At 42.8% G+C, this 22,257-nt stretch overlaps 3 protein-coding genes across 15 annotated transcripts in view; 1 reads left to right on the top strand and 2 right to left on the bottom strand.

Moving 5' to 3' along the window:
- The window catches only part of KIF1B (kinesin family member 1B), a 77,188-nt gene extending 75,149 nt beyond the window's left edge, over positions 1 to 2,039 (bottom strand). For all 11 annotated transcript variants that reach the window (XM_072917234.1, XM_072917241.1, XM_072917238.1 and 8 more), the window contains exon 1: positions 1,899 to 2,039. The gene's annotated coding sequence lies outside the window, so the exon portion shown is untranslated. The remainder of the gene's footprint in view (positions 1 to 1,898) is intronic.
- On the top strand, positions 1,307 to 9,721 carry LOC140680438 (uncharacterized). Its single transcript, XM_072917502.1, has 2 exons — positions 1,307 to 2,685; positions 9,194 to 9,721. Exon 1 carries the CDS (start codon positions 1,307 to 1,309, stop codon positions 2,612 to 2,614), a length of 1,308 nt encoding a protein of 435 aa, XP_072773603.1. The 3' UTR covers positions 2,615 to 2,685; positions 9,194 to 9,721.
- UBE4B (ubiquitination factor E4B) overlaps positions 4,821 to 22,257 on the bottom strand; it is a 31,579-nt gene continuing 14,142 nt past the window's right edge. For all 3 annotated transcript variants that reach the window (XM_030289116.4, XM_030289117.4, XM_012570442.5), the window contains 19 exons: positions 21,953 to 22,067; positions 20,319 to 20,402; positions 18,707 to 18,763; positions 18,231 to 18,347; positions 18,018 to 18,116; positions 17,454 to 17,567; positions 16,775 to 16,973; positions 16,427 to 16,565; positions 14,347 to 14,446; positions 13,508 to 13,635; positions 13,048 to 13,146; positions 12,423 to 12,658; positions 11,596 to 11,722; positions 11,160 to 11,304; positions 9,968 to 10,102; positions 9,379 to 9,570; positions 7,042 to 7,216; positions 6,438 to 6,584; positions 4,821 to 6,115 (listed from right to left, as the gene is read on the bottom strand). In XM_030289116.4, coding sequence (XP_030144976.4) covers positions 6,057 to 6,115; positions 6,438 to 6,584; positions 7,042 to 7,216; positions 9,379 to 9,570; positions 9,968 to 10,102; positions 11,160 to 11,304; positions 11,596 to 11,722; positions 12,423 to 12,658; positions 13,048 to 13,146; positions 13,508 to 13,635; positions 14,347 to 14,446; positions 16,427 to 16,565; positions 16,775 to 16,973; positions 17,454 to 17,567; positions 18,018 to 18,116; positions 18,231 to 18,347; positions 18,707 to 18,763; positions 20,319 to 20,402; positions 21,953 to 22,067 — 2,467 coding nt within the window. In that variant the 3' untranslated portion in view covers positions 4,821 to 6,056. The remainder of the gene's footprint in view (positions 6,116 to 6,437; positions 6,585 to 7,041; positions 7,217 to 9,378; positions 9,571 to 9,967; positions 10,103 to 11,159; positions 11,305 to 11,595; positions 11,723 to 12,422; positions 12,659 to 13,047; positions 13,147 to 13,507; positions 13,636 to 14,346; positions 14,447 to 16,426; positions 16,566 to 16,774; positions 16,974 to 17,453; positions 17,568 to 18,017; positions 18,117 to 18,230; positions 18,348 to 18,706; positions 18,764 to 20,318; positions 20,403 to 21,952; positions 22,068 to 22,257) is intronic.

The following is a 22,257-nucleotide window of genomic DNA, read 5'->3' as shown; positions in this document are numbered from 1 at the left end:
AGAAGAACAATATTCTTAAAAGACAACTTTTTTTAAATGTTCATTAGAGGTTTAGAAGGCTGCCATCCATGATAGAATGAATCATCTCCCTGATGTCTTGGAAGGAATCTACTAGCTGTGTCTCTTTTAATGTTCAGTCTGCATGAATCCAGCCATGAACCAAGAAAGGAACTGCATGTGTGTCTTTGAGGTGATCTACCACTGGCTCCAAAACAGGTGGTAGATGACATTTCAGTTGTTTAGCGAGCTTCATCAGCAAATAGCAAATCCTACATCCTAGTTTTTCACCTATTTGAAACTAAAGACACCCATCCTGTAAGTCATACAGTGAGGTTTTAATATTAAAAGGTGTCATTAAGAGAAATCATCTAAATATCTTGTGTTTATTGGTATTCAAGCTGACAAACCCAATTGTGTTGATGAATCATCCTTCACAGGCTCAACTAGATCTGGGCTTTCACAAAAATATCTGAATAAACATTAAGACTTGAATACTTGGATGTATCTGAAAGTTTTGGCAAACCAGTTTTTATGCAATGTCAAAATACAAACACATTGCTATTTATTTAAGTAAAGTTATAAGCAGAGCAGGGATTTAGATTCAAATTATTATTTATACATGCAGAGAAGTCTGCAACAAGCTCAAAGTGGTTACAAAACAACATTCAAAATCTGTATCTCTGCATTCAACAAAAAAAAAAGAAAACACCCAAACCCACCACGTATCTTAAATAAAGAATCACTTTTATTTAAGAGAACTACTCATATACCAGATAACTGTGTCATATCTGCAATCACAGAAAGTGCTAACTTTGAAACAAAAAAATGGCTTGTAACTTAATCAGTGCAAGAGCTCTAAAGAAATAAAACAAGGACAGAGATTAGCACACGGAAAGTTGGCAAAACAGCTGTTTGGGGCAGCAGGCGTATCTGAACAAGGGGCCCCAGCAGAGCCAATTTTAGGTGCCGCATGAAGCTCGGGCAGTGCTGACAGTGTGATGATGATCCCTCAGCTGAACTCACACACACGCGCTGCTATATCGGGACCAGGTGGAGATGCCAGATCGAACAGCGCTGCAGACCTTGGCGAGGCACCGAAACCTATCACATGCACACATGGCTATTTACCAACACCGGATTGTGCAACAGCAAAAAGAACCGAGCTACGAAGGAGCTGGAAGCGAAGAGAAATCCCGTCTGGAATTTAGAATTTGGTATGAACGCATTTACATTCCAGAAAGCAGACACAAATTCACCATCTGCTTCTGGCGCATCCTCCAGCGCAGGCGATGGCCCCGCTGCGGCGATGGCCCCGAGCGCCGGGCCCGCTCCGCCGCCCCCGGCCCGGGCACGGGGACTGCCGGCTCATCGTGCCAACATGGCTGCCCGGGCCGTGCCGAGCCGGGCCGGGCCGGGCCGGGCCCGCCGAGCGCCGCTCCCGCACCGCCCGCGGGGTGCGCCCCTCCCGGAGCGGCGCCACCGCCTCCGCCCATCCGAGCGCCGAGGGGAGCGGGGCGGCGGAACGCGCACGGCGGGGGCAGCCAGCCCATGGAGAGCCGCCCGGGGAAAAAGGAAGGAGGGAGACGAAGGGAAGGAAGAAAGGGAAGGGAAGGGAGGGAGGGAAGCGTCCCGGGGGACGAGGAGATGGCATCGGGCAGATGGCAAGGCCGAGCGCGGCCCCACGCCCTTGCGCCGCTGCCCTGACAGCTCCAGTCCACCCAGTGCTAAGCATCCATCCATCCGTCCATCCCCCCCGCTGCCGGCCTCAGCCCTCCGCGGGGCCCCACAGATGCGCACGGCAGCATCGCCGCCTCCCGCTCCGCATTACGGCATCAGCTCCGCACGCCCGCCTCGCTCCGGCCCCGCCAGCGCAGAGGCCCCTCGGCGCAGCCCCTCACCTGGCGCGGACGGTCAGCAGCCGGCGGGGCAGCGCAGCGACAAAAACCCGGCCATCCCCATCGCCGCCTCCACCGAGGCCTGGAGACCCCCCCGCGGCCGGGAGCGGAGCGGGAACGGGAGGGAGAAGAGCGAGGCCGCGCCGGGAGGAACGGGCGCCGCGCTCGCCCAGCGCCGCTCCCGCACTGCCGAGCGCGGGGGGAGCGCCCGCCCCGCGGGGGGAGTGCGCCGCTCCGCCAATCGCCGCGCGCCGCCCCGCCCCCTCCGCGCCGACCGCCAATGGCGCTCCGCGGAGCCCGCGTGCGCCCGCCCCCGCCCTGTCAATCACACCCGACTGCGCCGCCTGGCGGTGCCCGGCCGCAGCGGCACCGCCCTCCGAACAGAGCCCTCCGCCGCGCAGCTCCAGCCAATCAGAACCCGCTATGCAAATCACGGCTGCGCCCTCGGAGCCTATCGGGAGAGCGGCCGCAGCACCGCCCGCCGCGCTGTGTCCGTGCGCGCCCCGAGCCGTGAGGGGAGGCGGGTCAGGAGGGATCGTGAGGGCAAAGGGATAAAATCGGCCCAGATAGCGGGTGTGTGCTGTGACCCCCACAGCAACAGACAGTGTGATTCATTTTCCTTCAGCAGTTTGTGCGGTGTCTCCTGGGAGCAGCAGGTCCTGCATCAGCCCAATGCCCAAGTTTGGGGAGTGCTCACACGGAGCAGCTCCCCGTGTTAATGCTTCCCTTGGTCACAGAGCCCTGGAACAGCCTGAGAATGCCAAGTCACAAGATGGAAAACGGGGAAAAGGTAGAAGTTTTTTGCACTTATTGGTCCAGAGGAAATGGGTCACACATGTTGGAAAACAGGGGGAAAGGGAGCAGTTTCTTGTACTTATTGGCCCAGAGGAAATGGGTCACGCAGTGACTAAGGGATGCCCCCAAACCGGGGAGGGCTGTTTGAATGCCACACAGGGCAGGGTGGGCCCGGGGAGAAGGGCACACGGTGACCCTGCTGGATTAACCTGCCTGGCATCCTGCTGTTAACAGCTGCCGGCAGGGAGAACTGGCAGAGATGTCAATTGGGCCATTACAAGGATAAATTGTGATACAATAGAATCAATTGTCCTGAATTGTATTCCTACACCATCAGCGCTTGCCCCAGGAACTTCTCCGGTCTCTAGTGTAGAGCTGCAGGACAAGGAGAGAGCAGCGATCCACGGTAAATCCCAAGGAAAGCTCACTTTGTAACGCAGTATGAGTTAGCCTTTGCTGGGGTAAACCATTCCCAGCTCAGACATTGACATCCTGCACACGCATGGACGTGTCAAACGTAAATCCCTCCACTGGCAGTTTCTGTGGTCTCTCATATAAACTCTGTATTGCAGTTTCTGTGGTCTCTCATATAAACTCTGTATTACAGTGGGATTGAAAAAGGTAAATGACATATTAGTGAGGGGAAGGGAAATCACCAAAAACTGCAGGTAGCATTTAATTAACTGAACTAAGAATTGTCACACAACCGATATGCTTTTGTGGGAAACTGGTTTTTAATCCAGCTTCAGCTTTGCTTTTCAGTCACTCAAATGTCCACTACCCACTGAAAGACAGGGGTTTGATTCACTTTTGTGGCCAGACACAATAGAATGGCACTTCAGCAGCTTGTATTAAAACACATTTCGTTATTCTGCTCACAAATGCAGAATTTGGGAGAACACTTGTCTGAGCTCACACCTTTGAAATACTTGATGCTTGTTTCCCAGATCAAATTGTTTTGGCCACTTATATCAAGCCTTTGTGTCTGATAAGACATTGCACAAGCCTTTGTGCAATATCTGCACTGACGTGTTTTCAAATGATAGATGTATGCCATAATTAGACAAAACATTTCAGCAATGCACTTTGCTATTTATATTCCTCAGGTCAGAGTCTGACACAATGGCAGAATAAATATAAATTCATATTCTAAAGGGCATTGTGTTGATTAAAACATCCCACACCAAATGTGAATATTTCTACTTCCTCCTGGCAAAACCCAAAAGTATAAAATTTTCACTTTATAATCTATCAATAGAAGCAAGATATGATACTGACTTGCAGAAAAAAAACCCATAATGTGAAGCCATAGTTTAATCATCCTCTAGTAAAAACACATATTCACTACTGCACAGCTGTCCTTCATCAAAAAAAAGTATAAACTCTGGGATATTCCTAGAGATTTCATACAAAAATCCTCAATAATGAGGGGACAGTTGAATATGTAAGTTTTTCTTTTATATAGAATGAAATTACCTCTTCACTAAAGAAGAAAACACACACTCAGCACAACCTGTAACACGTCAGAATCTCTGTGGGTTTGGGTGCTTGACTGGGAGCCTGCAGGTAAAAGCAGAGCAGGCTTTGATCTGGAACTTACTGAAGAGAAAGAAGAGGGGGACTGGAATTTGTGGAAGAAGTGAAGGTTATAGCTATCAAACCAACAAACAAGCTCCTCTGTTGCAGCAGTGGACACAGACAGAAGTTTTGGAATCTTCTCCCATCCTTGCAGAGAAATACACATTCATGCTGTAAGAGGAAGCACCACTGAAAAACCCACAAACAAACAAAAATACAGCTCACAACTGTACCTTCACATTTTATAATTTAGAGTTATTTGCACACCTAAAAGGTCAGTGCTGGATTCTATACAAACTAACCAGAATTTCCCTTGGAGCTGTCACCAGCTGTCACGGAGCTATGAATAGGTGCTCAGTGGCACCTGCTTGGGAACATTCTTGAGTTTAAAGGATTACTGGTATCTGTGTGCACAGAAATTTTCCACATAATTTACTAAGTTATCTCCAGATCCTAAATCACTATCAGCAAACCTGAACAAAGACACCCAATCATTTGTAATTTTTATATTTTCACTAACACTCTTACAAGAAAGACCAAGGAAACATCCTGTGCGAGTGTGTATCATTTATTGTAGTTCAAGAGAGTCAGGAATTGAACAGAAGACATGGCGAAAAACAAATAAAAGAAAAACAACCTTTGTTTTTTTCCAACTTAATTTTAAAACACTGTGGTTTCAAATCCTTTTTAAAAAGGAAATTCAAGTATCATATGCAGGGGGCAGTAATATAAAAATGTTTGTGAATATTTTTTTATTTTTTTTAAAAACGTAATTCTACATTTCCTGCACCCTTTCTGCTTTGGTAAGGCCAAGCCATGGATACAAATTGGTACGCAACATAAAAAATGACCCCTGCCTCAAACTGCAGCCTCCAAGGATAAAGGTATCTGCTCTCTGTGGACAAGCTCCAATGGCTCAGAACTGTCAGTTAGCATTGATCTGCAGCATTGAAAGAATGTATTTTATTTTTTTTAAGTCACTGAAATCCTGGTATTCCCAAGCATCTCATTCATGGCAGCTGTTTTAACACATTTCTATCTCAAGGCTTTTCACAAGTACCAGAGCATCTTGATCAAAATAAAGGAAAGGGACATCTCAAGGAAAGGAAATTAAAATCCACGTGTGAAGTCTTCGCTCTTTTGAAATTATCCTTGTGTCTAATACCAATTAAAAACCAAATAGGCAAATATGTGTAATATAAAAATACGATCCCAAGATGAACACTTTGTTGCAGGCACAGTTATCGCACAAAATATGTTCTTTTTAGGGCAGGGGAATGATTTTGATTTTCACAGGGTTTGTATTTTTTTGCATTACAGAAGGAAAAGACAGCAGTGCAGGTTTGATGGGTGGAACAGAAAGAAAGGAAGGGAAAGAGAAAAAAGTTACTTTAGCAGCAAAATGTCCAAGGTTCTAACCACAATCAAATTAACGGATATCTGGCGGTAAAAAACAAGGTTGAAGGGATGCTGCCCTGATCCATTTGTCTTTGCTAAAATAATTCAGCTGTAAAAACTCCAAAATGTGACATATTGAAGGACAGTTTTGTAACATAAGTAACTTCCTAGCTTGTCCTCCATGTTATTGACCATCGTTATCACTTAAATATATGTACAAGAATGAAGCTGCTTTTCTCCTCGTCCACATGCTCCTGTGGTCACTACTGCGAGCCAGTGCCGTGGGCGTGCCAATCCATCAACAGCTCCCAAGTGTGTCTGCTGCACTCCTGCCAGAGCAGCCCACGCCCTGCTCTGCCCGTTGGTGGTGGCGTGCACTGCAGGGGAATTTTAATGGTCATTCTGCTTGTCTCTCATCCAGGCTTGGATTTGCTCTTTAAGTTCTGGCACTAGGAAGGGAAAAAAAAAAGAGAGAGAAAAGAATTATTAAATTACTTGGTAATAGTACTATAAGAAAGTCCCTCGTGACTAATAGCCATTTCCCATTTATATACCATGATGTTTTTCAGCCCAGGAGTTAAGAAAGCAAGGCTGTGAGGGGTTTTTTTTCCCCGGAAAAAGGGAAAGGAGAGGAAATGAACTTTTCTGTGCAAGCTGAAATGAAAGAACTGTCACCTCTGCTGAGGCCTCAGCGCTGTGCTATGGAAGTACAGAGCTGCCCAGGAGCTGCTGCCCCCAGCCCACGCGCCAGGGCCAGCTGTGCCATGGTACCTGGTTCCAGCATGTTCTCCGTCAGCGTCTGCCGGTTGAACGGGTCGGTGGAGGAGTTCAGCAGGTGCCTCAGGATGATTGACCTGTCCATGATGGTGCCCGAGGGCAGCCGCACCGGGTCGGTCATCAGAGTGTCCATCAGTGGATCTGAGGGCACAAGGCTCTCCTCATTACAGTGAGAAACAGCTACAAATGTTATCTCACATCAACCCACAGTGCAAAACCAGTGCTCAGGGTCCCCAGTACACTGCTGAAGTTAGAGAAAATGGTTAAATGGACGTAAATCTTCACAGCACTTTCCCCTTTCTGACCTGGGACTAAGCTTTCCCTATTGTCACCCTATTTTCAGCTGAGGGAGGGTGTTACTGTTTTCAGGTACATGTTAGCAAAGCATGGCTAGGACAATCGTGGATAGTACAATCCCAGGGAAAACTAAAATAACTCTTAGCTCTGTATTTACTTAAATATGTCATTGAAATAGAGCAAGTGCAAGGCAAAATGTTTTTATGAAAAACAATATATAGTTTCTAGTAGCATATGGAATCAATGCAACAAATGAAATCCCTCTCTCCTAGACAGGCAGGGTTTAGAAGACTCCACTTGCCTCTGAATTCATCTGGAGCATCGCTGTAATCAATCTCTGCACGGGCGTTCTTGGCAACGATTTCCTCCACTTTCTCTGCCAGCAGTTTGAATTTCTCTATTGCTATGGTAGACTTGATTCCAGCCTTCCTCATCTTGGAGATAACCTCCTCAAAGAGCTCTTTACTGTAGGACCTCTACAGGCAAAGCATAAAAAGACAACTTTGATGAGTCGTAGTGTCCTTACATGCCATAAAAATAGTAAAGATATTTAATGCATTTTTGAAATGGTGGAAGGAAGGCTCAATGAAACCTCAACCTTACATCAAAGCAAACAGTATGTAGGTAGCATTCATCCAGCACCAAAATGTCAACATTGGGGTAGACTTACAATTTTTTTACCCGTCATCACCACTGTAGAACTATTAAGGACCAAAAAAAAAAAAAAGGCAACAACACCTAAAGAAAATGAGGGAGATGCTCAGAGAGGCTGACTATAATTATTAGAGTTGTTCTTAGAGAAAACATCTGTTTTGCCATTCTCCTTTCATATCCCTGTTCTCACAAGTCTTGGCTGAAAATACAGCATAAAATTAATTTCTTACCTCCTCTGAAAATATGCAAGGCAGTACTGGGAAAAGAGTGATTCTTTCTCCTAATCCAAACAAGAACTAACAAAAAACCCACCCCACAATGTTGCAAAAATAGTAAGACAGCTCAGAGAGAGTGAATGCTGGAAACTTGCCACCCGATGCAGTAGGACTATCCAGAGACCAAATGCAACTGAAGCAAGCATTACTTTCATGTGAAAAAGTGTCAGCGAAGGACTTTTGTGGCTGTCTGTGTTCTACAGAGACACCATTTTCTTTCAAGTTCACAATATCATGTTTTGACATAATCCTTTTACTACAAAATGTTATGTACTTTACAGTGCAAGGTTGAATTATATGGCAAAACAAAACACACTAAGTCTCACAGATTTCTATTTCCCTTGGGATTTTTAAAGTGTTCAACAGAGCCCCACTTCTTTCATCTACAGCAAACTGCAGCAAGCAATGCCACTCAGCAGGCAGGACACACAGTGCCCACCCAAAGCCTTTCTCGTGCCCAGAGGGAACAGAACAATGGCAACGTGCCCAGGGCTCTGTAAACGTTTGTAGATTCCCTCTGCTGCGTGCTGGGATTTGCAAATGGGACATCTCTCAAAATGCTTTAGAGAGATCCCACCATGATCAAGCAACTTTTTGTTTGTTTTGTTTTCTCTCCCAATACCAGTAGCCATTAACCAACCACACATTTCCTTGGTGTTTCTTTCCTGTCACTGACAGTTTCCAAGAGACTGGTCACTCCCCCCACTCCTTTTTGATGAAGGGCCACTTTGTTAATTAAGCTTTTTTCCAGTTCTCACACCCGCAGGCTTCTTTCTTTTGAATCCCTGTGTCAGTCTGTGCATTTGCTGTGGCTGGCATGGATGCATGATTGATAACATTCTCATATATAGTGAACAGCATAGAAATATTCATTATATACATGCAAACACACAAGGTCTGTTTCAGATGTGTTACTGGTATTATCTGCAATTATGAGAACTTAAATAACTTCAGAAAAATAATCCTGAGCTACCCCAATACTGCTGTTTCACTAGACATGCAAACAGCTTCACGAGCTGCAAGACATCATCCACTAGAATCTCAAGTAGCTGCTGTGAACATTTCTTGCCCTCTATACTCTGAAGTTTGTATTAGAAGACATGGGCATGGACAGATGTGACTCAGTAGTTTGACAACTTTACAAGAACACAGCTGCAATAGCTTATCTTGCTCTGAGTATTACCGTGAGTTCAAAGGTGTCGTTAATTGTCTCATACATGCTGTGCTTTGTCAGTTTATTACAGAGCCATTTAATAAAGTGATTTCAGAGGGAATACAATTTGGAAACTGTAAAGCAGTGAATGAACTTTGATTTGTTGAAGGAGGCTCTTGGTCCCAGCTCTGCCTGTTTCGATGAGGAAGGGGGAGGGAGTCAAAACTCTGCCTCAGTTCTCCCACTTGCAAAGGGACAAAGTATTTCTGCTAATTTGCAATAAGGCTGTAGGCAATAAGCACATCAGGCTCAGGAAATTTCCTATGTGTGTGAAGTGCCATGGATATTTCTGTATGTTTACATGTTTGCAGAGCCCATCGACAAAGAGCAGACAGAATATGAACAGAGATGATCTGCTGAAAGAAAACAAACTGCAGGGGTGTAAGACAAACTGGCTGGCAGCACACAAGCAAGATGAAATGCTCCTAGAATGTTCTGCGAAGTCTTGTTTGTCCACAGAGCTTTTGCCCTTCTCCTTCATCCTTCTGGAGCTCACCTGATCATCAGCAATTGCTTTAGCAAAGCGAGCACAATCCAGCTGCAGATAAATGTCAGTCAGTTGGTCCAACAGCTTCTTTGGTTCAAACCCATATTTCTCTGGGTTTTCAACTTTCAGGTCACGGCACTTGGGGCCACACAGTTGCTGTAAGTTAAAGTTCAACATAGCAGCCAGTCGTGGTCCAAGTTCCTACAAAAGCAAAGTAAAACACAGATCACAGTGTGAGGGCAGTGATAAAGAAGGTTATCGCTAGAGTTGCACACAGCAAGATCAGGAATTATTAATTCCAATTAATGAAACTATCTAACTAATAAAATTTCATTTGTTAGGCTTGCAAGAAGCATCTGTTCTTTATGCATGTTTGCCATTAAAAAATGTCATGCAAATAGTTTCTGTCTGGAAGGATCACACCATCTCAGTGACTCAGGTAATGCTCTCAACATCAAATAACATCAACAGCAATTATATTTTAATGAGCTGGAGAAAAGGGAGGAGAATGGAGACTAAATGCTACCAAACATTTGCAGGTTATTATCCAGAGATGTTGGAGAAGCAGGGAACCAACTTAAATCTGAGCAGGACTTACAGGTCTGAGAAAAGGCTTTTGGACCTGCTTGGTAAGGATATGGAACATATCAACAGTTTCTGTTGCCAGGGCGAGATATGAACGGGACACACGCTCATCCTGAGCCAGCTGCGACTGCCGGGCCTGCTGCTGATCCTGCAAAATAAACACAGCGTCCATGGCATCTCCTACATCATCACTCAGCAAAACCTTACAGCCACAGTGCTAAGGGCATCTAGACAAAGGGAAGAGAACAATTCAAATACAGATGTGGGACATCTTTTAGTCTAAGGTACAGCTGCTCACATTTATTACCTAGTACTAATGTCTGCATCAATTTTCCATAATTCTGCAACACTACAGAATGAATACAAACAGCATAACAAACCCCCGTGGTTATTGAGTTTATTTACATCCTCTAACTGCTCCTCACAGCTGCAGAACTGGGTTATGCTTCCTTTCCATCCAAATGCCAATACTTCAAAACCAGCTTGGGATCTGAGAGTCAAATGAAGGTCTCTCTAATTCTCTCTAATTTATGCACCATCATAAATAATAAACACTCCCCCGTGGAACAATCTGTAGATGATGTACCAGCCCATTTTGTAACTACAGCAATGGCTTTACCTTGCTGGTAGGCAGAGACAGGAAGAAAGGCTTCAGAAGAGCAAACCAGAATATCTTTAACAAACAAGATTTTTATAGCTTTTCCTCTTGTACTTTTTCTTTTTTTAAATCAATAACCTTAAAATAGAAATACCTGACATTGGTGGGTCAACACGCACAATTACTGTTTAATCAGGCCAAGCTCTGAGGTACAGGACTATAACTGTCTGCATCGAATCTACCAAGGACCAATGCATTAACAGAGTAAAAGCTTCTATTCCTTGAAGTCAATTCAACTGGCGAGCATCTTCCCAAACCTCCTTCAGGAAGGTTAAAGTATCTTTTTCTCCACTTAGAATTAAGTGCACAGTAATTTGAAATTTTATACTATTTCTACTTCACACCACTCTCTTTGCCAGCCACAACATAACTAGGCAGAATGATGGTTTTGCAGAATGTCATCCAGAGTGACCATGGCCATAAAAAGCATTGAGAACAGCTCCTCATAAGCAGCTCTTTGGTGCTGTTCCTTATAAAAAAGTTTTTTTAACGGTCTTGTATTGAAGAATTAAAAGTAAAGGGCACTTTGAAAAACAGCTCTGTTCACCCTGGGCAGCAGGTCCCATTGCTCTTTATTCTTCATCTCCTCTTGCACTTCATGGATACGTTTTAGGGACTCCAGACTCTCATCCAGCAAGAAAGTTGTGTCATTTATCAGCATGTTGATGTAGCGCACAAACTGCTTCCCAGAGCTGAAAACATTGAAACACAGGTATCACGGCAGAGCAGGTGGGTGTGCAGAGCAGCCTGCAACCCCAGCAACACTCCTGCACTGCACATTGCCAACAGGGATCCCATTCCCCAAGCCAAGCTGATGGTGGTGTTCAGAGCTCAGTTTAGAAACACTCCAGCTCTGCTGGAAGGGGCTGCCACGTCAGATACAACGGAAAGCAGAATCACCCAGTCCCAATGGCAGCGAGCTCCTCGGGCCCCTTCCTGAGCAGCCTGCACAAGGAAGCTGCCCCACACAACCTCTTACTCACTTGAACTCTTCCATAAATGTACCATGATGAGCTATATTCTGCCAGAGGCTTTTGAAAATGGTGCTGATGTGGTAGCGGATTGTAAACTTGTCATAGAACTCGCTAGTGGCTCCAGTATGTTCCACATCTGGAAAAGAGAACAGATCCCAAAACTTTCCCACCAGGCTTCCCTGGCAAGACACCTCTCCCTACTGCCTCCAATGTGATGAGCTTCAAGCACCCAGGGAAACATTAAGAGATGAAATTCAATTCCTGTTCAGAAGTCTCCATCTTTATTCCCATTAGAAGAAGCAACACTATACATTTTCCAATCTAGACCCAGCCTCATTTCAGAAGAAAAACCCCCAGAAACCAAAACATTCTGTTCTATTCTGCTCTTCATCTCACAGTCTAAAATCTCACTAAGAAAACTCTGGGTACCCTACAAAAATACTCGTTTGTGTTATGGGTGCAAAAACTCTTCTGAAACATTCAAATCTACAGGACTAGCACAACTACAACAAGGAGTTTTAAAATTCCAATATTCCTTTGGATGCAAAGCAAAGAAAAAGCTTTAATTTTGGAATCTAAAGACCACAAAAACAATTGTAACATCAATTCATGCTGCTGGACTTATCAGTGCACAACAGCTTGTGAAAGGACATTCTATTTCCCTCAATTCCTGAGCATAACAGCCTGATCTTCACAAGACTCAAGATCTATTGGGGGTTTTTGGGGCTTTTTTGTTTTGGTTTGTTTGGATTTTTTTGAATAGCTACAGCAGCTAACAGAGCCTCTGGGCTTGGAATACTATTGTGCACTCAGTGAGCTACAGACAAAGCACTTACCTGTGTAAAACTTCATCAAGGAGGGGACTAACAATTTAGTGGAGAGAGGATGATTCTCAATCATTTCAAAGAACTTCTGTGTCCGGGGCTGAACAGCTGGATTTGTCATGAACATCACTTCCACCAGCTTGGCTACTAAATAAGGATTTCGGATGTAGTTCTGGTTGCACAGCATCACAACAAGGAACATCACTATGTCCTGAGTACAGGGCTCATACAGCACCTGAGGAGCATATCTGGAAGCAGGAAAACTAAATTAAAACTCCCAACCCTAATGTTCTACTTCTAAGTTATGGCTTTTGAAAAATATTATTCTAGTGATGATTTAGCATATCACAAGATCAAAAGGTCTCACTGAAAACCATAAAGAAAATTCCTGGGGAGAGAATCAAAAAACTTTCAAGTTTCTTCCAAAAAAAATCTAGTTTAGAAGGGACCTTGGTGCCATTTGTGCATTATAGCTGCAGCTATGCTGCCATGCCATAACCTTATGGCTGCTGTTAACAACCAGAACATTAACTGCAGATAGTTAGAAAACTACTTTTGCACCCTCAATTTATGCATGTGCCACCTGCTAAAGGGACAAGTGGTAGTACAAGTTTCCTTCAAATATAACTTTACTTACTGTACAATAAAAAATAAAAATTCAGCAACATCTTCTACATAAAACTCTGGCAATGATGCAAATACTTTCGGAACCTCAGGAGTTAAAGGCAATTTTACGCTGTAAAACAGAAGAGACAAGAAACAGGACAGTAAACCAGCAGGGTTAAGGAGGAAGTGTCATGTACTTACTTACAGAATTCTTCCATGGGAACCCTTTATAAGAATCAGAGTCTGACTTTTCAGAACTCCACGTCAGTACTTCAAGGGTACCAAACATACCTGAGGGGGCCCCCCAAACCCAAGTGAACATTAAACTCTTGAATACCAGAAATATTCCATGCAAGGATGCATGCCACCGACCCCATAACAATGCAGATATTGTAAGTAAAACTAATTCTAGAACTGCTAAATTCAGTGAGCCATCCAACATGATCTGCAATATCTTTGATACAACTTACACAGATAAACCTGACACTCACTTGGGATAGGCAGGGTCAAGAATGCGAAGCATCAGCTGAATCACCATGCCATAGAAATTCAGGCATCTCCTGAGGAAGTTTTCATCCAGCAAACCAGCATCTGCACAAGCCTTACACCTCACCAGTTTCTGCAGAACATGCACATAAAAATTAATCCAGGGCAAGACAGCATAAAGAAATGTGAAGCCTCTTCAAGATAATCAATATATCTGTGAATCACGACAATTATACAGTGGTTTCTTCTTACACTACACTCTTATTTCAAGAAAATAGGGCACATAAGCCCCAACATAGCAAGTAAAATACAATTTAGAGTTGCAGGGAGATGTGCCTTTCACAAGCTTTATTGGAACAATGAAAGAAGTAACAAATGTATCAAAGTGGGGAAATGTGTGATTAAACCCATTTTTGTGCTACAGCTCAAAACATTTGTGCCAATTTCTTTGAGGAAGATCTAAGCAGAACAGGCCTTCAAAAAACAGAGCAATCCAGATTACTCATCTTTGCAGGAATTCTGTGTGAGATCAGTGACTTGAGTACTCCTACTTGTGCGTGGACTGCACACACAGCTACCCCTGAACAAAACCCAGTCCCTTTGCTTGGTCTCTCTCGAATTAAAAAACACAGATTTTTCTTATTGGTGTTCCTGTGAATCTTAAATTCACCACTGATGTTATATTCTGTCATGACCACCATCCAGTGCAGCATTCAGGGGTCAGAGGTTCAATCCCACTGTTTTCAAGCAGCATAAGATAGAAATTGTACATAAACATTGGGACAAAAAGTCAACACACACACAGCCCACTGAAGTGCAGCTGAGAACTGAATCACTTACAAACCTTGAGCTGTGTCTTGCACCGTTTCAGCATCTCTCGATGCCTGGTGGCCAGAGGAGAATCCTTCCACTGACTTTCATTGTTTTTCAAATCTTCAACAGTCCTGAAAACCAGATGCAGGAACTGGTTATCATGACAGAGGGTAAATGTGCTGCCAGCACAAGGCATTTCACTGACTTATCTGCTAAAAACCAAGGAAATACAGAGAGGTGGGGAAAAAAGCTGATCATTTTCAAAGAAATTATCCATCATCATAACAAGACAAATAAGTTGCTTTTGTAAATGCAGATTGAACACCTGCACAGCTAGAACTCAGAGGCAGCACATACACTAGCTCCAACACACATGAAAATTAAACCTTAACACAAGGAAAGGATGGTTCCATCAATGAGACAGAGTTCATTCATCTTCTAGTATCAAAAATGAAACTGGAAGACAAATCAGCTAACGAAGAAAAAGGTGCCCAGCAGAAAGTCTTGTTAGAAACAAGAAAGTTGCAGGTCTATATCCTGTGTATCTTCCCCCTTTCTACTATTGCAAATGATTTCTTTTGGTTTTGTTCTACACTTCTCATACTCCACTCCCAAGAAAACTCAGGTGTGTAGGGGATTTCAATATGTGAACAGTAGGACCAGAAGGTCAAGGGCATTGATATTCCTCCCCTTCCTTACCTACCTTCTTATGCTGCCCCACAGAAAAGAGAACTTAAATGTACATTACACACATCATTTGCATTAAAAAAATCCATGCATTCACATATCTTAATCCTTTTCAGGAAGTGCAGCTGATTAGAACAAATCTCATACACTGAACTGCATGAATACAGTCCCTTTTCATCCCTTCTCTAAACACAAATTCTCTTCCACGTCAATCTCTGCCTACAGCAGACAAATATCCAGCATAATTTCTTTACTAACAAGATGTAAGATGCTTCCAGTGTTGCAAGCAACTAAGCAATTCATGGAAAATGCTGAAGCCTAAGTTCCTGTTGCTGTCAGTAAAGCCAAGAGCTCTTCACTCTGCACCGTTGGATGGAGCCTGCTGCATCAGCAACTCCTGTGAAACAATTCTAAATAAGGAAAAAGCAGCAATTCCTTTTTCAAGCCAACATATGGCTTTTTTACAAGTAATCCACAGGCTGTTTATAGGAAAATAGTTTTTCCTTTGACATATACTGGGTCTTCCTGCTCTGCTCTCTGCTGCTTCCCAGGTTCTTGGCCTACATATGCTTTAAAAATGAAATCATTTCAAATGCAGTCCAAAAATCCTGTAATGAACTCATGGCATTACTGCCAAGGAACATTTACCAAATTGCAATGCGTGCAATTATAAACAATGGAAAATACTGACGATATAAAAATCTGTTCTAATTTTAACAGAGTATTCTTTAAGGTTTAGCAACTGTAAAAGTCTATTTGAGCTTATGCCAAGAGAAATGGAAAACAGGAGTATCTTCATGTTAACACCATAATGTATTTATCATTTTGAAAACAGTAAACCATATGCTGAATTACATACAGAGAACAATACTAAACCTTCAATGCTGAAGACTTCTTTCCCCCTGTCCTGAGAGTATGACAAATTCTCCTGTTTCAGAAGCTAAGGGGAAAAAGGTAAGTATCTTCTGGGATGTTCAAAACAGGCACAACTCACAATGTCTCGTTTCTGAAACCATAAGTCATCTGCACAGTGACCTGATTATCAGACACACACTCCTCCAGCTCTGCCAGAGAGCATGAGGCACTGATGCCCACACCCTGCCAACCACACCAGAGATTAGTTATAATGAACAGTGTTAAGTAGTGCCATGAATCCTAAATTGTTCTGAGTTATCTTTTAAATAGAATGATCTTCTCACCAAGTGGAGCTGTCTTGTGTAACCAATACCCTCCATCTCACTATTACCTGAACTCCTGATTCAAGCCACAGTCCCCCAATGCACCCAAAAATCCCAAGGGCTCAAAGCAGCAGAGTACCAGAAAGCTGAGGGGGTTTCACCTAGATTGTCATTGTCACTTCCTTTATTTATCAGATTCCTGCCTGGCAGGAGCACCCCCAGGCAGCCCCAGCAGCTGCTGCCAACCTGTTGAGCTCCCTGATGGCGCGCAGCCTGCGGATGTAGCGGCGGCAGCTGGGCAGGATGGACAGGTGGTGCGCGTGCAGGGTCAGGAAGAAACATTCCGTTGGGAACTTCGGCTCAGAAAATGGAGACGGGTCCCTGTCTGGAAAACAGAAAACAGTACAGGTGAATAAATTTTAAAATGAACTGCCTTATCTAGGGTGAGACCTCGAATTCAGCTTTCTTTAAAACGAGGCAAAGCAGACAGCATCAAGAAAAGGGATTTAGGAAAAGGGAATTCTTTGCTGGAATCAAGTACCTCCATATCAGAAGGCACAGTAATGCTTAACATATCTCAGTAAGAGTACTAACAAAGCTCAGCAATCCAGGCTGCAACCTCCTCCATTGTTGCTTTTACTCTTGTCTCATCTGTGGGAAGCTCGATTCGACACCTGGGATGGAATATGTACATGGGATCAACCGTTTCCAGCTTTATCTTCGTACTCAGTTGCTGCAGTACCCAGAGGAAGTTGAGCATGAAGCCATCTGTGGACACCAAACGATCGTCTGTCTGTGGGGTGAGAAAGCAAAGGGCTGAGGACGTGAGCTGAGAAGTACAGGCAGATGTACAATGCCAAAATCCCATCCCTGAGGTTTCACTGGAGCCAGGCCATTCCCTATCTGCACTGCTCCTTTTACAGACACCATACAAAGCCCAGCACTTTACCAGCTGGGAAAGCAGTGTGGTAAACAGTCAGTTGGAATGATGCCCTCAGAAATGGGGCAGGGCAAGTACAGGGCTTTGAACATGTAATACAGAAACCCTGTTAGTGAAGTGACATCTCAGTTCTAAGAGAAGAAATAAACTGTTTAAATAGGTAGAACAGATTAATTTCAGAAATGGAAAATGTATTGAAACAAAGAAGGCAGGGCTTCTTGCCTGTGGTAGCAGGCACTCAAAATTCTTTTGTCCTCCATTCCAGACCACCACTGCATGAGCCATCCAGCGCTATTTGTGGCTGGATGAATCAGAAGAATACCCTTTATTTACCTGCATTTGGGCCTTTTTCATGTTGGCATTGACCACAGCTGCCATGTAGCTGAGAGCTGCCTCCCGGGTGTCCCCGTTCAGCAGGATACTGTGCAGGATCTTGAACAGCTCTTGCTGCAATTGCAAACAAATACCTCTCAGCATCACAGTCCTGCTTTCTGTTTGTCTGTATTTTTGTGTTCTACAAAATACACCAAATTCAGTAAAACTTCTCTTATAGTCTTACCACCACCTTTATATGCATGTGTTAGTTATGACATTAGTTAAACCAAAGATGTAAATACAACAGTAGTGCAACACACTACTAACACAGTGTGTACTTACTCATCCTTTAACATGATCTCTAACTCATGACTAACTGATCTGATATTTTCTGAATTGGCTTACATCCTCAGAGAAATACTCGTAGCACTCTAATTGTTTTCCCCAATTCATTTCAGCCATGTCCTGAAAGGTTTGTGGTTTAAGACAGAAGCTAATTTTTTTACATTATATTCTTCATCTATGTCAAGACCAAAAACCCCACATATTATGCATTTTTTTTTAAGGAATGAAAATACTTACCCTTGCTAATTCCAGGTAATGTTGCAAGGACTGGCTAACAACCCGGGTGTTCTCAAGAGTAATGGCAGGCCCTGAGAAGTACTTTTCAACTACTTTGTTCTGAAAGTAAGATGAATATTGGCAAATGTATTGAAATGTTCTGGGGCAGTAAAAAAACCCTCACAATGAAAGAACCCCATCATGCTATTGTCAACATCCTTCTGTGACACTTACATCATCTTCAGCAAAGACAGACAGACTGAAGAAGGCTCCAAGGTAGGAAAGTCTTTGCAGTTCTCTTCCTGCACCTGGGCTTAAAGATTTAGGCAACCACAAGGGCAAAGAGACAACCTAAAAATAGGAGAAACAGCCAAGTTCTTCAAAGCTGCTGTGTCAGCCATCCTGCTTTGTCACCTTCCAGTGTCTGCCACACACCCTCAAACCTGCAACACTCAGTCATGCTGATGGCAAAATGGAACCACCTCCTCAGTATTCCAGCAACCCAAGCAGCTCATGTTTGTCCCAGCTTTAATAAATTCTCAGGGTAAAGGACTCCCTCTACCAGCTTAATTTAAACTATTGTTCTGCATGAGAGGCTCCAGTAGCTCTTACTTAGAGTTCTGGAGAACATTATCAACAGGGATTGTACAACACCAAAATAAGTGAAATGGTTCTTTTAACTAGAAAAAACTCAAACTGGAGACACTCACCAAACTGCACATGGGGTGCGTTTTCCCAAACTTGATTTCACAAAGTTCGCATAGTGCCTATAAAGAAATCCCAGTAAAAATTACTTTTTTTGAGTGATTCTTAAGTAACCTGTCTGCAACAAATAAGCTTACTATGACAGACTGCTGAAAGACCAGAACCTTCCTTGCTCTGCAGTGGAAAAACTTCACAATGACAGTGAAGACGTCCAAAGAGAACTAAAGCACACCCTGCTCCCATTTTAGCTTTTACATCTGCTCCAAGTTGCCTCAAAAAAGTGAACATGTCTCACAAGATAACAAATTATTGCACTTATTTCAAGGATTAGCTGTGCAAATTGTTGTTTGCTCGAACATGACAATGCCTGTACTGGACTCCTGACCTGCCCCATTAAAACTAGTAACAATAATAAATAGAGCAATTGTTTAATCCATACACCAAGGCCTTTGTCTTCTGAACCAGAGTGGAAAAACGTCAGATGAACACAGAACCCAGGAACAAAGAATCCTATCCAAGATCTCCAGCTCACTTTCAACTGCAGCACAGAAAGAAGCAAGCAGTCATAAGAGAGATTTCTGGAAACACAAAGATACTGCTGGCTGTCCCACTTGTCCTGTGTTACATGTTCTCAGTCTTAGTTACACTACAGTGAGTGACTACTATTCCATCCTTTTGTTGCACACTGTGCCAACCAGAGATAAGGAAAACACAGACTCATTTTCAAGTAGTCCTTCTTTGCAGCCAACAGCCAAATTTGTACCAGTTCACAGACTGGGAGGATAACAAAACAGCAGGAAAACACAAAACCAGAAAAATTAATGCTTTTTGCCAATTACCGGAGTTACTTAAGCAGTTTGATTTGCAGCACCCCAGTCCACCTGATTTCCTAAGCATGAATTAAACCTGAGATTCAACAGCCGTTTTTGGCATCATACACTGAAGATCCTAAAAGGATCTGAAGCTGTTAAGTTGGCAATGCTCAATTTACCAAGAATCCAACTTGCTCCTTGGTGGCCAAACACACTTTGCAAAAGACTGGTTTATTTTGTCAATAAAAGCAGTAGGAGGGAAGCAGAACTAAAAACAGAACTAAAAACTAGAACTAAAAATAACCCCTCAGCTTTTTAGCCAGGTAATGTGAAGATATTTTTCTCAGTAGAAAAACTCCAAATAATTTGGGGTTTAATGCAACCCATTTGAATTTCCTCACATACAGAAATTGAGTCTAAACATACAATGGTATGGATATTGGGTGTTACTCCCCAGACTTAAACTGAGAGGAGTTTATTGGGATTTTATAACCATCCACAGTATTAGACTTGTGCATTATGACATCCATACATTTGGTAATTTTATATAAAGCAATACACACAAACATTTGAGTAGTCCACTATAGAAGCAGTTTTCATTAAGCTTAAGACATTATTGGCCTCACACTCTACTGAATTTTTAATGTTTTTTACACATCTCATGCCCCATTAATCTTCTGTCAGAGTTTAATAGCAATCCACTAACCAAAAAAAACTCCCAAAATGTTGAAGTGTTATATTGCTTAGAATCTGCATGTTATCAGTGAACATAAAGAAACTGCTTCTAGAAATGGACAGTCCTTACCATTAGGGGATATTTAAAATTGTCACTATCGAGGGAGCACTCTTTGGAAGCCACAGCCAGGCCTTGTAAGATGGGAATAAAGATCTGTAAAAACACAAGTAAACTACTTTACTCAAGAACAGGAAGCAATCAAATGACTCTGTTGCCATACAAAGCATGAAATGCCTGTTCATTCTTCAAATAGTGCAACTCACACAAAACAAAAACTAAGATTCTGTTTTTAAAATCTGTATCAGTTAAGCCTGAAGGCTTTAGAGAGTATTCAAAGCTAAAACTCAACTTGTTTGCTGTAGTCTAAGCAATAGGGTGTTGCTCCATTGAGTTCCCTGCATCTTCTCTGCAAGCAAGTTCTCTGTGCTGTAGACACAAATGAGAGCACAGGTTCTGTACAGGTGTCCAACAACCTACTGCCCAAATGGGGACTAGTTTATTTGTCTGTACACTTGGGGCAATAATACAGCTCTAATTTTGCATGATGTGTAAGTTAGTAAAGATAATAAGCAGCAGTCAAGGGTTGTTAGGAAAGAGGAAGTGACTTGACAGGAACTTATTAATCAGAAGTAATTACACCCATTTAGTAAGTCCCAATCACACTGTTCTGACAACTACACCCTCACAAAATAAACCCATAGTTTTGAAACAACAACAACAGGAGTCCCACTGAATTTTAAAGTATATTGTGTTGCTCCTCTGAAGAGACAAAAATCGTTATTAAAACATATTCCAGGAAAGCACTGTACAGATGGCCGTGTGCTTCAGCTTCAGGAGTGCTTCTCTTCTCCAGGACAGGACCTCTAGCACTTTTACAACTGCTTTTTGTCAGTCTTAAATGTACTTTCAACTACATGAACCTCTACTAAAAGGAGTCCAGACAGAAACATAAATTATTAACAGTTACTTGCGCTACACATAAAAATTATCTAATGTCATTCTTTGCAAAACTGGAAGGGTCAAATGCCATTTCAAAGGCCCCTTTAGAGTCAAATCACACCATACTATGGGAGTGCTAATTACAGACAATTACAATTTACTGATCTGCTTTACAGCATACAGGCTAGAAGTCTGCTAGTTTTGTATCTTAATTATTTTTCATCTCAGTGAGCTACTCTGACACACAGAACAGACCATCTCATGTTTCTCAGTCATTTTCTCTGTAAACATGGACTAGGATTTGTAAAGTGCTCTTAACACCCTACATACAAATTATTAAAGATGCAAAGAAGGATAAAGATTGCAAGATGGAAACACCATAAATCTGAGTAGGATTACAGACGATTGCTGTCTCAACAAGTACATTTTTAGGAATTTTGTACAAAAGGATGAAAACCAACATCAATCTTGCAATATATGCCTGCACATTCCAAGTAGTCCACTCCTACGTTAGTGTTGCTGCTCATTAGCAAATACACTTTTAATACTTAGAACCAGCAACTACTGAAAGTCAGCTCTTTTCACAAACTGCTAAATGAGTTAAAAAAAGAACAAAACCAAACTCCAGTTGCTTTAACAGGCTGCTAGCCCTGGAGGTAATGGGTAGAGGACTACAAGACACTGACTAAATGTCTGGAAATTCACTCTTGGATACTGCAGATTATAAAACCATGTGCTACAGCAATTTTTGACCTATGCCTTACCTGTTTGAACACCTCTTCATCCTGGTAAGTTGTTCTCACCAACTCTTGAATGAAGCCAAATGGGAGATTCCTACACAGCATATATGGTACCAGCAGAGACTGCTGCTGCAATGACCTTAATTTGTATTTAAAAAAAAAATCTACTGATTATCCGTGGTAGTATTCACAAAAATGTCAGAGCAGTCACATGTAGGATGTGTCTGTAAGCACATTATCAATGTCTGGATACATCTATTCCTTTCAGAAGTAACTAATCTTGCCTGCTCAAGTTACTTGGGGAAAGGTTATTCTCTAACAGATGCTGC

The sequence above is a fragment of the Taeniopygia guttata genome, chromosome 21 (genome assembly GCF_048771995.1).
Source record: "Taeniopygia guttata chromosome 21, bTaeGut7.mat, whole genome shotgun sequence".
Classification (NCBI taxonomy): Eukaryota; Metazoa; Chordata; class Aves; order Passeriformes; family Estrildidae; genus Taeniopygia; species Taeniopygia guttata.
This window is presented reverse-complemented; position numbering and strand designations above follow the sequence as displayed.

Excerpts from the sequence above, each read along its gene's own strand:
- LOC140680438 (XM_072917502.1), top strand. The coding sequence starts at position 1,307 with ATGGCCCCGAGCGCCGGGCCCGCTCCGCCGCCCCCGGCCCGGGCACGG.